This window comes from Phasianus colchicus, chromosome 3, assembly GCF_987193195.1.
Source record: "Phasianus colchicus chromosome 3, bPhaCol1.hap1.1, whole genome shotgun sequence".
Classification (NCBI taxonomy): domain Eukaryota; kingdom Metazoa; phylum Chordata; class Aves; order Galliformes; family Phasianidae; genus Phasianus; species Phasianus colchicus.
This window is the reverse complement of record NC_143438.1, coordinates 59,274,465-59,291,159: the sequence shown is the minus strand read 5'-3', so window position 1 is coordinate 59,291,159 and position 16,695 is coordinate 59,274,465. Positions and strand designations below refer to the sequence as shown.

The following is a 16,695-nucleotide window of genomic DNA, read 5'->3' as shown; positions in this document are numbered from 1 at the left end:
CCCGCTTCTCCAGGGCTGTGCCAAAGGACTGCTCCTGGTCCCACAGTCCTCCCCATAGGCAACCCCGTTTCCTTGCCAGCTAGGAGTGCTTCCTGGCCCAGCTGCCTCCGACCCTTTCCATCTGCCCTGTGGCTCTCACCCCAGTCACTCCAGTTTCCAGCTAGGCTCACTGCTGAGTCTTTGTCTCCAGTTCTGCCTGCAGCAGGGAGGATGCAGCCTGGGAACACGGGTGCAGTCTGCCTACTCCCAACTGTGGATCCTGTTGCAGCCTGGCCTAGAGCAGGACAAGCTGAGATCACAAGTAAAGGGTACAATTACAAGAACCCTTTGCACCCCGTGGCCTGGACAGGAGCTGCACACCGTGGGCTCTGAACCATCAGCTGGAGCTGAACAGGTTTATTTGTGCTGAGAGGCCAAGCTAAAGCATGAGGCAATCCTTGGGGTCGTTAAATGCCAAAATTCAATATGTTTCTACAGAGCACGTGTGAATTGCTTTTTCAAAGGCTTGTAACTCAGCCAGATGTAGATGGATTTCCACAAGGCAGCAAAAGACATAAGCAGTGTAAAACCATTTGTTTTATTAAGTGTCATGTCTCTAATCTAAACTACTAAACTTTAGGCAAATTTATAGCTAGCTGAAGAAATAATTTACAATGCAATATTTTAGGCAGCTTGAATGGCATCAGTTCCCAACTCCAGCCTGTGTTTGTGAGCCCTTGCACTGAACACTAGCAACCAAGGGCTGCTAACAGATGGAAACCATGCTGCAGATACCCCTGGGAAGCAGCCTACTGCCTGTCCTGTCCCAGGGACAGGGGTCACATCCACGTGCCTGTCCACCTCCCAAGGAATGTGCTTAATACAACAGTGAGTACAAATCTCATGCCATAAGTCTTCTGTACTGAGCAATAGAACAGAAATCTTACACGGAGTGTTTCCCTTTTCCTCCAACAAATGTGGAACAGTCTGTCTCAGCTACAAACAGAGCACCCAGGTGCCATCCATGGGCAGTGAGAAGCTTTCACACATTTTCATATGGATTTTTATTTGCTGGTATTTTACTGCTTCTGCAGTAAATTGGTGCTGACTGTGAACCAGCATAAAGCATGACCCATAAAAGCAGAAACATATGGTGAAGGCACATTAAGGTCACACCAAGGATAACAGCTAGAAAGGTCTGCCTTGCACAGCCCAGCTGGGCATATGGAGGAACCCATCTGAATAAATAAAAGCCTTAACTTAAGTCACCCCCACCAATAGCCCTTTTTGGGTCTGAAAATGTTCCACCCGGCATTGGTGTGTACCAGCAGTAGGACCCCTCTATCTGGGAGCAGGATCCTGTTTCTGAGAATGAACACTGTGTTTCAGCAAAAAGTTTGTTTGAAAATCAGTCTGTTTGATAACCCCCACACCAGGCAGCAATAATGGCAAACTTTAATCTGTACTTTGAAATTCTTTACTTATAATCTAGGACATAAAATTCTACATATTCTGATTTCAACAATATGTGGTAAAGCAACAACCCAAGTGATTTTTTAGCTGTGTTTCCAAAGTGCCTGGTATGGGGGTTTTTGATGTACCATAGGACAGGTCATTGCATCTTTAGGTGCTCAAAAGTACTTCACAGCTGGAAAAGTTAATGGTGTCTTGATGCATGAATCGTGTATTTCACACTATTGTGTTTGGCTTGAACCTCAAAAAGTTTTATTCTGGATTTCCTGAGTCTCTAGCATGCTTTACTTGTGATAACAGTAGGAAACTATTCAAGAATTGAGTTTCTTAGCATCATCCCCACTCACTAAATTGATCTCTCCAATGGCACGTGTGCTCATGACGGTTAGGTGCCCAAATAGATATTGGCTTGCTATTCCCACTCAGCTGGTCAAGATGAAATGCCCTGTTGGCACAGTGATAGGTTGCGAGCAGCCTCAAGTCCCTAACTGCTGGGCTCAGCCACACTCTATAACTATCCATTAGGCTGCACACCCAGATAAAGCCTCCAGCTGTTCCCAAAAACAACAGCTCATCAACAAAAGCCAGCACGCACACTACAGACAAATGCTTTGCTTTTGTGTGATCTCCCTCTTGGCTGCACCAGCTCAAGGCTGACCATCAGGTCTCGCAGGAGGCTTGGCTGCAGCTGAAAGGGAGGTGATTTCTTTCCCCGTGCTCTGAATTTTCACACCATTTGCATTGCTCTCAAATCTCATGGCTCACAAGTGGCAGGTGCCCTGCATGGATGCAGAAGAGATGGTCCAAGACAGGAGAAAAGTCTTTTGCTATTGCTGCTCATACAATTGTAAAAGGGATATGGCTGAGCTTTCAGATTGAACTGATATTGCTACTATTGTATTAATACTAGTTTTTGCATTTATTACACTACCCATTTCAATCTTTACTGAGCTGAATTTTAATTAAACGGATATATTCCGGATGGATTTTGTCATTGTTGGTTGTTTTTTTTTTCTCTCCCTGGCCATTAAGACTCATTATCTGGAGTCATCAGCTGTTTTCCTTTGTTTCCCATCTGTTCATGCAGTACTTGGATTTTGGGACTCTTCCCAGGGTGTGAGATAATTTCTGCAGATGGGAGTGCAATTTCCACTGTTTTTATTTTTCCCCAATGGGGTTTCATGTGGCCACTGGTGGAAAAATGACAATTGTAATGGTTTTGATTAAAGATTTTCCTTATTACAGAAACTTGTTAAATCTCACCATTTTTAGCTGCTAGCTAGAGTCAGTGGCATTTTTCTTCAAAGAGGATTTTCAGTGCCTCCCCTATCTACAAAGACTCCATTCTCCAAAGCAAGGAAGGACTCTTTTTTGAAAACAAATCTTGTACAATTTCGTATCACAGGGAGAAAATGCACTTGTTTGTGGTTGGTGAGAAATAACAACTGCATGTCACTGCTGTTAACAGAAACAGAAACTGGAAACTAATGAGACTTTGAGGGGCAGGTCTAGTCTTGTGTGACCTGTGGTAACCACCTCACATCAGAACTTCAACTTGTGCATCAGCGAGGTTGTCATATCCAAAACTCACAGCTTCAGTAGCTCACTCCTCTGAAGTCAAGCAAACCTCCTCCTCTAATTTCTAGCCAAAGTGCACTTCTGTCAGGCTATTCCCACTTGATCTCATGCTAAAGTCATACTTCTCCTTCAATAGCTGTTCTCAGTCCCTGTTTTTCGTTTCCTCCGGTGTTTCCATTTCAACTTTTCTTCTGGAAGGACAAACATGTCACTGTTTTCTATAGTTTCTCACCATAAAAACATTATCTCTACTCTCCTAACCTTCCTCACACCTCTCAGGTGAAATTTATGTTCATCTGCCTTGGTGACCAGAGGCAAAGCTGTGCTGCCAGTCCTGAAGCCAAAGCATGAGCACATATCTGTTCTAATACTATTTCCCCCTTACTGATGCTTGGTGTCACGTGCTTTTTCACATGTTACCCTGCCCATGGCAGGTGGGTTGGAACTAGATGATTTTTAAGGTTCTTCCAACCTAAGCCATTCCATGCTTTTATGATTTTCCTCATCTGCAGGTTGACAAACTTACTTTGTCAGTTTTCAGGTGACAAATTCAGGTCACTTCCATCTTAAAATGTGCCCTTTTTCCCCCCTATGGATTCATTTTCTAAAATAAATTAAGTGGGTAGTAAGTATCACAATTAGTTAATTTTCTGCTTTCATTTCCTTGTATTCTTCTTCCAGTAATTCCTATCTTGATTTTTCAGCATCTCTGACACTAAAATTGTTAGACACTGTAATTGAGTGTCAATTACCACTGTAATTGAGGGATGTTCTCTGGGCTGTGGAGTAGGGTGAGCATCTCTCCAGGTGCAGAACCCCTTTGGCAGTCTCACAGAAAGGGATGTTTTTCCAGTTTTACCAGGTTTTCACAGTTAGTTAGCAATATTCTGATTTGAAATTCCTGTTATTTGAACTAAACTTCAAAGAGGCATTTCTCTGTGGTCACAGTGCAAAACTCCAAGCTCTGCTGGTAGTATTGCGGTCCTGAGACTATGAATGCTTTAACACAGCAATGGCTCGGTAACACCTCTATCTCAGATGTGCTTGTATCACCTTCCAGCAAGAGACTCCAGACCTAGCAGGTGCCACCAGGTGGGACAGATGGTGCCACTCAAGCACCTTACTGCTCAGCAGGACCCAGTTTTCTGCATCACTATCTACTGGGCTCCTGGACATGCTCCTCTGTTCCTCAGAGGAAACATCTCTACTGATATCTGGGACATCAAATAGAAGATCCTTAGTTGTTCAGCTAAGGCTTTCACTCTGCAATTACAGAAACTCAAGAAGGCTTAGTCTTTTGGATATCCTATATAGATACATATATATATCCTTTTGGAGGAACATTTCTTTACCAAAGAACCCAACATTTCAGCATAGAAACACTTGCAGAATTACCACCTTTACCCAAGAGTTTGAAGACTTGTGTGGTGCATGTGGTGGAAAGATTTTTAATGGAAGTGCAATATTTCTTTCATAAGGGAAAAAGTGATAGAGCAATTGTGAGGGAATCATGTTTGAGGAGAAGACTAATGCTAGAAAATTGTTTATGCCTTGTGTAAACCTCACAGTATTCCCAGCCATGGCCTGGGACTCTCGTAGAATCACAGAACTGTAGAATATCCAGAGTTGGAAGAGACCCACAGGATCATCAAGTCCAACTCCTGGCTCCAACGAGACCACCCAAAAACCAGACCACATTGACTGAGAGCATTGTCCAATGCTCCCTGAACTTCAGCAGGTTTGAGGCCATGACTACTGCCCTGGGAACCTGTTCCAGTGCACAACCACCCTCTTTGTGAAGAAACTTCTCCTAATATCCAGCTTGAGCCTCCTCTCTCATTGCATTAGAGCTGTGCAATCCTAAGTGGCAGGGAGGGATGTTTATAGAAAGGTAATGTTGAAGTCTGCAGACCTGTTACCAGGCCTTTGATATAAATTATCTGATCTACTAAGTCTAGTCACACAGTTTGCTTCTTAAGTGTAAGTTTTTACCTTCAGTTAGGCTAAAAAGTAATTTCAGGGGAGGAAAAATCAAAGCAAATACTCATAAGAGGAAATCTGGAGAAGCAGTGAACTTTTCACCTATAACAGTTAGAAATGACCATGGGGTAGAAGATCAGATGGTTCACTTACCCGTTGAGTAACAAAATTAGGCTAAAAGTTAGATCTAGTCTGCCCAGAGGCAACATGACAAATTAGATTCATCCACTTGCCATATTTGTATTAATGCACTTTTGTATTAGTGAGCAGATTATAAGGGAAGACTTTGCCCCAAGGCAGGGTTTTCTGGCACTGAACTCATTTTCAAGCTGAGGATCTCCCCAGGGGCACTATGAGACCCTCACTTCTTTGCAGCCTAGGATGTGATGCTCAGCAAAGATTTGCCTTTATTCTGCAAACAGCTCTTAACACTTCAGAGCTTTTCTTTCTGTAAGGTTATACTTTAAAACCTCACAATATATTTTAATAGTAGCATAATACTTAGCATCTTCCAAAAATCATTTAGTTAGTTCCATTGCTAATATTAAGTATATATATATATATGCTAATATTATAAAAAAAAGAGAGAGAGTTCTCTGCAATAGGCTCTGTACACTCACACTGGCTGACTGGGAGTCTGCAGTGAGAACCCTGTGGTTGTATGTCCCTGTGAGCAGTGGGACCCACAGCACTCCACGTCTGTCGCAAGTGTGAGTGCTTTCTGTACGAGGCTTTGCATTGCAGCATTTCTTTTTCCTCTGACAATGAAAGACTTTTAAAATTAATTGCATGACATTCTGGCTTGTCTGTGTTGTCAGCTTTGATTTTGCTGTGACAAAATGATGGCCGCTGCCTGTCACATGGAGTGACGCCCCATGTGTGAGTGCTGTGCTCATCAAGTGGCAGCAGCGAGTTAAAGCCTGGCTGTGATCTGCACTGAAAGCAGTTCAGTGGAGTGCAGGGAGGGAGAGATGAGCCGCACGTTGCCCTGACGCAAAGAGCCAGCCGGTCACTGCTTCGTGGCTTTCTGGGGGCAGCTGGTGGTGACTTGCTGTGACACTGCCAAATCTACAAGCCCCAGTGATCAGTGCTGGGCATCAGCCCTCCTCACCCCATCCCCCCAGTTAGTGCAAATTACCGAAGGGCAATGTTTTCGAAAGCTGCCATTTTAAGCATGCCCAACCACCAGACCTAAAAGCAGGGTTGCTGGAAGAGCGGTGTTCCTGTGATGACGGGGCTGGAAAGGAAGGTGAGAACAGGAGCAGGAGCAGCAGCAGGAGCGTGAGCTGTGGCCAGCTCTCCTTTAGAGGGCAGTGGTGCTCATTATACGGGAGCTGCACTGCGAAGGAGGTAAAATGCTATCAGCTGGGGTCAGAGGGCACGAAAGGAACAGCAACACTTAGAAAATAGTACCGCAGTGGTGCTGCTGGGCGTGCTGTGCCATAGAGGAGAGCATTTCACAGACTCTGTGCGCTGCTCTGTGCAGGGGCTCATTAATTTCCCCTTGTTTTTGTTCCCAGTAATCATCATTCAGACAAGTAATTATGATTCCACCGAGAGTCTTCCTTTTCTCCTGATCACAGCCCAGGGTGAACCACCCCTGACCATCAACGTTTGCCAGCTCTGCCACAGCCCCTCTCACAGCCCTCCCTGCCTGGCCTACCCCCAGCAAGACCACCTAGAGGCAGTTCCCAAAGCAGCACCAACCTTTTCATGGGCTTGGGAGAGTCCTCCTGCTCCAGGCTGGAGGATGCGTGCTTCACGTGCATGGCGTTGTATGAGGTGTGAGTGTACTCATTCTCATCACTGTAGTCAGGACCGAGCAACGTTCGAGCCCATGTCCCCATGTCGTATGGGGGAAGAGTCCCCCCGAACTCTGAGGGCAGGCATTCCGGGTGTATTAGCTGGTGAAGGCTGTTCAGGTTGTTGCCATGAAGAAAGATCTTTAAAAAATAGAGAAAGGTCGAAGTTAGCATTGCTTCCTTGCTTCATTAAGTACAGTAATAGCAGCACTAATGAAACGTGGGGTGCCATCAGTTCCCACTGCAGTTTCAGTGAGGGTTTCTGAAGCACCTTGAGGAGGGTGGGAAGGCAAGGATCAGCTTTGGTGTGTGGGGCCAGAGTTATGTTGAAGGCATAAGCACTTCAGAAAAGCCAAATTCACTTACTTTTGGCATGTGACACTGTCAATTTCTTAAGTAGCATATTGGGAAAAGTGAAGTGCAGATCAGAAATGACTGACTACTGCCACTGGAAGAGGCTACAGCTAGTAGGGAGCTAGTGAAGCTGACTGACAAAATGTGAGGAACAGGCCTTCAGCTTTAGAGAGGATCACCCAACCCTGAGCCCAAGGACTGGTGCTGCACAGCATGCATTGCTCTCTGCAGCCATTTTGTGCAGCTGCAGCCACATCAGGCTCGCTAAATGCCATTGTGACAACACCCATATCCCACCTGTCAAGGAAACCTCAGGTAAGGTATGGGCCTTCTGAGAGATGATCCAATGATGGCTTTAGGATCTTCAGTGGACAAATAGCTGAGGTGACTGCAGGACAATATGTCACATTGGTTTGGGTTGTGTGAGCAAACAGGCTTCAGGCACTGACGTCTTGTGTGGAAATAAGTGAGTTAGCACCGTGTGAAAAATGTTTAAGTTTATTCCCACAAAGGAGTTGAGCTGAAGTTTCCTTCTGCAGATGGCTTCAGCCAGACCAGGTAATCCCTCCACATCGCCACTTCTCTCTGTCCCTAAGCAGAGCCCATTAAAAAGGTTCTACACTTATAGTGGTAACTCGCTGTCCCTGGTTGAATTACTGCTTCAACCCAGACCATTGCAAACAGTATGTTTTAATAACAGCTGCAGTTCTCTGTGGCCCTATGAGAAATGGAGAGAGAAGGAGGAAGCAAAGAAAGCAGGGGTCTGCTCTGCTACTTCATATCTCCAGCTCCCACCTTCCCCAGCCCCTAGTGATTACCCTTTTCCTTGTCTTGTCTTTGAGGAATGGTTTGATTAGCGTGTACAGGGCATGGATGTACCAGGGCTGGTTGACAAAATGGACTCCTCCAAAGCGGGCAGGAAAGCTGTCCTACAGAAAGAAAGAAATGGAAGGCAGTTAATAAATGCATTGCTTTAGCCAGGCAGTCAATAAGATGAAAGCCAGAGAAAGAAGTCTGCCTCTTTCCATCTGCAAAAGCAGCTGAAGACCGAGCTTTCTGGAAAGGGGTGGAAGGAGGTGGGGAGAAGGAGAAGCCCAGAAGTGTTTCATCAGTCTCTTCTCTTAGCAGACAGTCCCTTCTCCCCTCCGCCTCAATTGCTGATGATGTAAGAAGTGGGCTACACCAGACGGTTTGCCCGAATGCTTTCAACTCCATCAAGGCACCTGACTGCTGGACTGGGAAGGAGGCAGGGCTGAGCACGTCTCCCTCGAGGAGCAGCTTTCTCGTTTCTCATTGTGCAGCGCACGGCGAGGCCCCGGTTCCCACGCACTCTGCCGCACGCCACTCACCTTTTCACCCTTCTGCCTCCCTGCCTCCCTCCTGCTAAAATCATCATTACAATGGCTGACCTTTCAGGGTGAGCGAGCAGCATATTCTGGAGAGGAGGATGGGTGGGAAAAGCTGATAAGTGAAGGTGTAGCGGGAGCACACCATGACGGCTCCATGGAAACTGGCCGAGCCAAGTGCTGGCAGCGAGGCTCTGCACAAACAGCCTCTGCATTAACATGCAGGTAGCGTCCTCCGGGGAGGTGTGTGCAGCAGCAGCCCACCCGCTCGGGCGGCCTGGCACGCTTAATAGGAGAGGAGGTTGCTGGTGAGTCTTGAAAGGTTACCGTGTATTGTGACGGGCATTTTGTACTGCTGCTCTCCTCTAACAAATGTCAGGCACTCAGGGAAGACCCCGGGGTCTTTGGCTTTCGTTAATAGCGGGATGACTGCTGCTCCTGCATGCAAGAACACTTCCAAAGTGTCTCTGCTTGGCAAAGGGAGATCCCGACGGAGCTTTCTTCATCTTTCCTGTGCACCCTGCAGCTCAGTGAATACAACCACATCTCTTCCTGCACGGCTCCGGCTTTCGCACTCAGGCGGGTTCATCCCCCACAGTTAGCATGGGGTATGCTAGGGCTTTTTCTCAGCTTTTTCTGGAGCATCACAGTCTGAGCACAGCTGGTGAGGGTGTGGGGAGAATCTGTGAGATGATATGGAAAATCCCCTTATACACCTGCTCAGTTGTTTCAAGCTCAAATTATTTCACAGATTTAGCACTATGTAGATACCCGACCACCTCCTGCCTCCACCCTTGCCCTTTGTAGATATGAGGGACCATTTATACTCTTCCACTGGCTGTGCATTGCCCTAGCAGTCATACAGAATGCACCCAGTTAATGCGTGTGAGGGGCTAAAGTCATAAGCGATACTCTTTTCTTTAGCATTACAGAAGTATAAGCCTCTTACATCTCAAATGTGTCGGTTTAGCTGAAATAATTACAAATCTCAATATGAAATCCATGTGCCAGCGGGTAGCCAGATCCACAGGCAGGAGCCCTTCCAAGGAGGACAGATGATCTGTAGAGGTGTTAATCCACTGTGAAGATAACTGCACTTCCACTGTTGCTGGGATATTAGTTAAAATTTTGCAACACTACTCTAATTAATTTAAACTACTGGACTGCTGCAGATTCCCATGACTCCAATTGTGCTGTCTTGAGAAACAGTAATGGAGAGTCTGGCCTTTATTCTGAGCCCACCTAGTGTTTAACTGCCAATGTGGCCATGAAGTGAAGCCAAAAGTGGCTTCCTATTGCGTGATAAACCTAAAGTGTGTTTTAGACAAGACTAAAGCCAAAAATTCCCATCTCATGCAAAGCTCGTATATATTCATTTGCTTTCCTTCCACGAGAATGAAAATTTGAAGATGTGAAATCTTTCACAGAATATTTTTAACATTAAAAAAAGGAATAAAGAGATTGGGGTGCTCTTCCTTAATAATATTGTTCTATATTTATCAAAGTAATTGATATCTCATAAGCTGTAGCTCTAAGAAAGAAGTTCTGGATTTGTTTGCTCTTTGGGACTGAACTGCCATAGCAGTACTAACTTGCAATATAACAGCACAGGTCAGTGCAGTAGATGCAGTCTGGATGTGAAGCAAAGCACAGTAAAGAAGAGATTGAAAGTATGGGAATGACTATAAGACACAGAGATTTCTATCAACCCAAAAAATATATTTTTTTTGTTTCTTCCTAGGATATACAGATGATATTAATCAGTATCTTCAGTGAGAAATGCCAGTCAGGCTTAATTTTCAAGGGGAAATTCTTTTTCTTACAAGTATATGTACCAGCCATAATGATACCACCTTACCCAAAAAAGGCCTGAATGTTGAGAATTAAGAGAACTAGCTGGAGGTTTGAATTGGCAGACTGCCTCTGGAAAAGGTTGTCACAAGAGGAAGATGTACTTTATATATTAAAAATGACATTTATATCAACCCATCATAGCCTTTTGCATCCATTAACTAGATTCTCTCTAGTACATCGGTTGATAAAGTGTTGTAGGAAAGCTTCTCATATAACAGCGTTATTTAAAGGCAGCTGTGATCCTTTCATTCTGAAGATACACCAGAAGGTGCACAAATAATTTTGTAAAGGCAGTATGATGATCAAGAAATAATGATTAAAAAAACCCTTTTTTTTTGCGTTTAACTTTCTGTTATCTTTGTTTCTTGCTCTGCTAAGCACATTAATCTCAGTTTGACTTTCATCCTTCAGTCCACCCGCATTTGTAGGACTGTCAATTAGGACAAGGATGAAAACATAATTTTTTTTTAAACCAAAGAAATTTGATATGGGAATCATCCAGACAATTTGGAATTGCAACATACCAATTTTGCAGAAGTCCCTAATTAGAGCAGAGCTGTCTTGGAAAGAAAAACTCTCGTCTGGAGGTCTGCCTTGCTCAGCTCTAGGAAGATGTATGAGACCTTTCCCACACCCCACTTAGTGTCTCTGCTGCTTTCCCTGGGGCTAGGTGAAAGTAGCTGAAATTGATTTTCTGCTGGAAAGCTTGTGCTGTTAGGAATTCTCTTTTGATTTCTCATGTCTCGTGATTCTGTGAGAAGGTGTATTTTATAATGAGGTGTATTTTTTGGAGCCTACTGTGGAAAGGACCCTGGGATCGTGGAGCCTTTTCTTAACCTGATTCCTTATTAAATAGTAAGGATATATTTACATTTTATTCCAGTGACATAAATAAAATATGACACATAGGAAATGGTCTACTTATTTGTGTACACTCTTGTTGTTTCTTTTGAAAATCAGGCTGGACGTAACTTCCTGTCACTCAGAGCAGCAATTTCAGTGTGTATAAACACATTCAAGCCAGCATTAAACCAGCTAGCTTACTACTCAGTGATAGCAGGGAAGAACCAGTGAAAGGTTTCCCAGTATCTATTTAAGCAGCTAGCTCACCTCAGGGCCAGATAAGGTCTTCTTTCACTGGGACCTGTTGATTAAAGTAAAGAATACATCTAACCTTGTAGCAGTGATACCTTTCCTAAATAGCACAGACAAACCCACAAAGACAAAATTGTCCCAACCCAGAGGTTTTAATAGCTGCCGTTGACTGAGTGAATCTGGTGCTGTAGATGGGACATAACATTTGTCTTTTTTGCTTTTATTAGGCTTTGTCAATTTGTTGGTTTATGTCTTTTGGTAGTTTCCCTAAACATCATCCCCGAAGAAAAGAAAGAAATGAACACTTGAGTGTCACAATAAAGCTGCCACGGATACCCCCAAATCCATACAGGCCTCAGTGTATTTTTTATTTCAGGTTGGAAAAGTATCTCCCAGATGCAGATCAGAAGAAAATGTGGAGAGCATTGATTGTCTTCTCCTCTGACTCCTGTGCTTGGAAATTTCTGAATTGAAAATGAGCCTGGGACTGGAATTTTTCTATATAAAATGTTCTGCTAAATAGCTCAGGAGAGATAACTGTGAGGGAGTTGAGAGACCTTTTTTTTTCTCTATTTCTGCCTGTTCTTGCCTTCATGACATCTATTTCTTTTGACAGAAATATACATAAGAAACCTTTAACTGTTTTGTTGTTCTGAACTGCTTGGCTCTGAAAGCTGCAAATCAAGATGATCTTCCAACATCTCCTCATATCAGCGTGGCAGAAATGCAATACAATCTCCAGAATATCAAAATTAGGAACAAATCCAACCTGATACAAATCTAGTTGATCTTTTCAAACCGCATGAATTGGCTTCATATACCAATGACCTAAGCTCGAAAAAACACGCTGTAGCATATTTCCAGCTTTGGAACATCTGAATTTTGTGACACAAGCATTTTTTAAACCAGTTCATAGCTTCAACCCTTAGCTATTAGAAAAGTAAACACACATCTTGCTATCCAAATGCCTGTCTTTATTCTAGACCACACTGGCCAGTTTAATGCAAAGCGTAATATAATCCCCTTTGAATGAAAATAATGTCCCTTAGATTCAGGCAGATTTCAATCATAAACAAAACTGTTTAAACCAAAAGGTCATTCAAATTGAGGATAAAAACAGCATCCTCATGCCTGTGTGCTTACATAATCAGTCCCTGTGGCAGATTAAAGCTCCCACAAACCGTATTAATAGTTCTGGGAGATTTTATTAATAGCTCAGTAATAGTTTCTCCCTGGAGAATTTCCGTGTGTGGGTGATTTTAATGGACTGGCACAATGAGGGGAGGATGCTTTCAGCTCTCTAACTCTGGATCCAAATCCAGCCTTGGAAATGGGTGCAGTGATTGAAAGTTGTTGTTCTCTGATTTTATGAGTGCCAAGTACTGGATAGGCTGCCTCTACTGAAAACACTTGAGAGCATGTTTGAATGAATGTGGCGTAACGCCCTTGGTGCAGCCAGAGCAGGCTGTCTTACAATATGGATTAGGAAGAAAGGCAGAGTGCCACCCTCATCCTCCAGTCACTGTTCTTAATTTTGATGCAGCCCCCAGGATCCAAGTGTTTAGCTGGGGAACCCAGTGAGCAGAAGGAGCTGGTGACTGCAGAGACCTGAGGTGCTCCTGTCTCCCTCCAGCATCCCCAGAGTTAGCCTGGCTCTGCTTGGGGACCAGGAACAGCTCACACCTCTGTCCAGAGAATTTGATCTGCCTTTTTTTTTTTTTTTTTTTTAAATCTGCAGAGGAGAGGAAAACTATTGAAGAAGTCTAACAGTGTTAACAATATGGCAGTCTTGACCTGCTTAAACTACAACTGCAAAAGGACTTTCAGCAATTAGGAAGAACTCACTGACTGTAACTGCTCACAGCAAAATGTTCTCTTTCCTTTGAAGCATACAGTAGCAAAAGACTGGAGCAAAATCACAGAAAAGCATGAGTATTCAGTTTATTTTTACGCCACATGCCCACTTATGTAGATTAGTATGCTCTGAAGCACTGCAGTCAAGGAAATGGAATTGAAAAATGAATACTAGGATGCATTCTCCCAGACATTTTCCACGTTCGTTATCTCTCCACTACACTCCACAACTTTTAAAATTCGTTCATTTGCAGTGGGTTTCTCCCAGTCATCATTGCATGTTGGTGAGGTCCTACAGAGCATCTGTTCATGGGTGTTGGCAGATGGCACCAATAAATCAGGTTACAGAGCACAGATTTGCTCAGTAAACTTTGATTTGTCCTGATAGAATCATGCTGTCATATCATCTGGTCTAACAAAATAACCTGTAACCTTGGGGCAAAAGGAAGATTTTCTCACTACTTCTTTACAAGAAACTCTTTGCTGAACAGAACCAGCTTGAAATAATTGAAGTACAGAAAATGTCCGAGGAGCAGTGACAGCTCTGGACTGACAACTTATCCTGGTGTTGCTTCTTTGCTTGGAATCTGCCGCTGTTGAGTTTAGCACTTCACACACAAGTCATGGACTGTTGCTTCTTTCAGGAAAAAAGGTGAGTGCACTATGCTGCAAAATAAAGCAGATTCATTCAGGGTCTTGTTTGAGGTGGTACTCAGAGAGGAACTCAAAATGTGATGCAAAAAATGTATGTATAAGGAGATAGTGCACTGGAACAACGTTTTGGAAGTAACCCATGCATGTGTAGCTCAAGTATCACCAAACTCATGACAGTGAGTTCTGGACTAGGTTGGAAGAACAGGGAGTTCGTGGCTGAGCAGCCATACGCTGGGCAGAGGTGGGGCAAGTTAGGGCACACACAGGAGGGTCACAACGTTTCTGGAGGCTGTTTATCATAGTTACTTTAGGAACTTGCTGTGATCATTGAAGCCAACTCAAGCAAACTAGGCTAAATTGTCCCCATTGTTCTGATTTTTAGTAAATTCCAGCTCACAAACACTTCCACATCCAGCTTTCATCAGCAACTACAAGCTGCATTGCTTCTATTCCTGTGTCTCACTGAACATGTCAGTCTGAAATTAGTTGTGGGGGAAGGGAAAAACAGTGGGAAGATCATCAAAGCTGAAAGTAGTTTAGGGCTTAATTAGAAACTGCAAAACACACTGGGCACAGTGCGAGCCTGGTCTCCAGGCCTGCAGGGCCAATGCACGTGCTGCTCACTGGGGCATGCAACCAGAGTTTGCTGTGGCTCTCAGCAATCACTGCGCCTCCAGCCTGTGGCTGCAGGTGACCTAGCAGCTTCAGTGGATTGGAAGCATCAGGAGAACAAAGTTCCTGTAGAAATGTCAAGTCTTTAAAATTGAGAGTAATTTTAAAAAGTTAATCTCTAAAGAAAACGTATTAATGCCTGAAGATGAGGACTCAGGGGAGACCTCATTCCTTTCAGGGGAGACCTTTCAATCCTTAGGTGGATCTTATAAACAGGAGGGATATCAATTTTTTACATGGATAAATGGTGATAGGTCAAGGAATAACATACGGAATCTAAAAAAGGGGAGAGTTAGATTAGATCTGGGGAAAATTTTTCACTGAGAGGGTGGTGAGGCACTGGCACAGGCTGCCCAGAGATGTTGTGGGTGCCCCATCCCTGCAGGCACTCGAGGCCAGGTTGAATGAGGCCCTGGGCAGCCTGAACTTGTGCCTGATTTACTGGTTGGCTACACTGCCCACAGAAGGGGGTTGGAACTAGGTGATCTTTGAGGTTCTTTTCAACCCAAGCCATTCTATGATTCTATAGTTCTGTGATTAACCACTGTAGCAGAAATCTGAAGTTTTCCTTAGCTGACTTGACCTTTCTCCCTCTGGCTATTTCTATTTCCATAGAAAAGCCATGCACCCATCCTGAAGAGCAGTGGATCTGTGGGTCACCACAGTTTAGAGCATGGGAGTGAAGGCAGAGGAGATGACACTGAGGCAAATCCACAAGGATTTGAAAGACTGTTGAAGGGAGTGAGTCAAGTGCATGCAGAAAGCCAGACCTGAAAAGAACAACGTACAGCAACTTATTTCTTGTTCAACACTGCTGGGATTTTAAACAAAGCACTGTACAGAGTCTGTCTCTTTAGATATGCACTGTTACACTGAGACGCATCACTGGAGATTCTACACCATGTATGTAAAAGATTTACTTTATACACATCACCTCTTTCTATACACGCTCTCCAACAAGATAGCCCTGTGCCAGAACAAAGAGGCCATAAGGGCCAAACCATCACAGTGAAGACAAATGCCCACAACATTAGTTAAAGTCAGACAAAGAAAAGCAATTAAAAAAGGTCTCGTCCTTTCTTCTCAGGAGACCTACTGACTTTGCAGAAAAAGCTCTTTATCTTGCTTATGGAAGTGCCACAAAAATTATAATCATATTATATTTGTGTTGTGATTGAAACCTGATGATGGAGAAAAGGAGACTTTGTTATTTATAGTGCTGGGCAACCTATTTGGTGTTGAACAGAAGTCTGCTGTATCTTGGCTTAAACAAAACCTGGAATCATCTCAAAGCTTCTGCATGTGCATTCACTCAGAGACATGCAAAGGAGATTATAAACTGTTATTGTGATGGTATTATAACCTAGCACAGGACAGGAAAAAAACTGATGAAGCAGTTTTTTGTTGGCATTAGTTGTCTGACTCAGACAATGTTTGAAATAGGTTATTTCTTTTCCAGTAAATTTCTCTGCATCTAGAAAGAAATTAAAATCCTTTGTGTTGGCTTTTCTCTACTTGAAGGGATATCATAAACTTCTAGCACTAGTTTTCTCAAGGTTGTCTGCTAAACAGAAACTGGGTTTCCAACTTATTTCACTCAGTATTTGAGATCTTACTGTTTTCTTTGAGGTTGGAACCTCATTTTGAAATGGATAATTTCCCTTCACCAAGCTCTAAGCACAAACCCTTTTAAAAATAATTTCTATGGTCTCTGTTGTCCTTGATGAATGAGCTCTGTTGAGTGTACTCTTGGTGAAGACATTTTGCAATCCTTTTCTCTCTTGGAGCAAGAATACTTGTGTGAGAGGGTGGGTGAGGAAGACTCAGTGACCTACTTTGTTTTTAAATGGAGACATAATGCTAAAGATCTGTGCAATGTGGAAACTCAACTCTGGGGAGATTCAACACAAGGCAATTCATGTTTCATTAGATAAGTACCTGGCAGCAGCATCTTTGATTCATATGCAGCCTCTTGTTCTTCCAAACAACAGAAGGCCAGGGGAAAAAATAAAAATCACTTCTTATTATTTGCATAATTTAATCTCTGTCCTTGT

At 43.6% G+C, this 16,695-nt stretch overlaps 1 protein-coding gene across 1 annotated transcript in view; it reads right to left on the bottom strand.

Annotated features, from left to right (window-relative positions):
* CLVS1 (clavesin 1) overlaps positions 1-16,695 on the bottom strand; it is a 92,583-nt gene that overhangs the window by 5,981 nt on the left and 69,907 nt on the right. Inside the window, exons 4-5 of the mRNA XM_031612861.2 lie at positions 7,985-8,095; positions 6,718-6,953 (exon numbers count right to left, since the gene is read on the bottom strand). Of these exons, the coding sequence (XP_031468721.1) occupies positions 6,718-6,953; positions 7,985-8,095 (347 nt within the window). The remainder of the gene's footprint in view (positions 1-6,717; positions 6,954-7,984; positions 8,096-16,695) is intronic.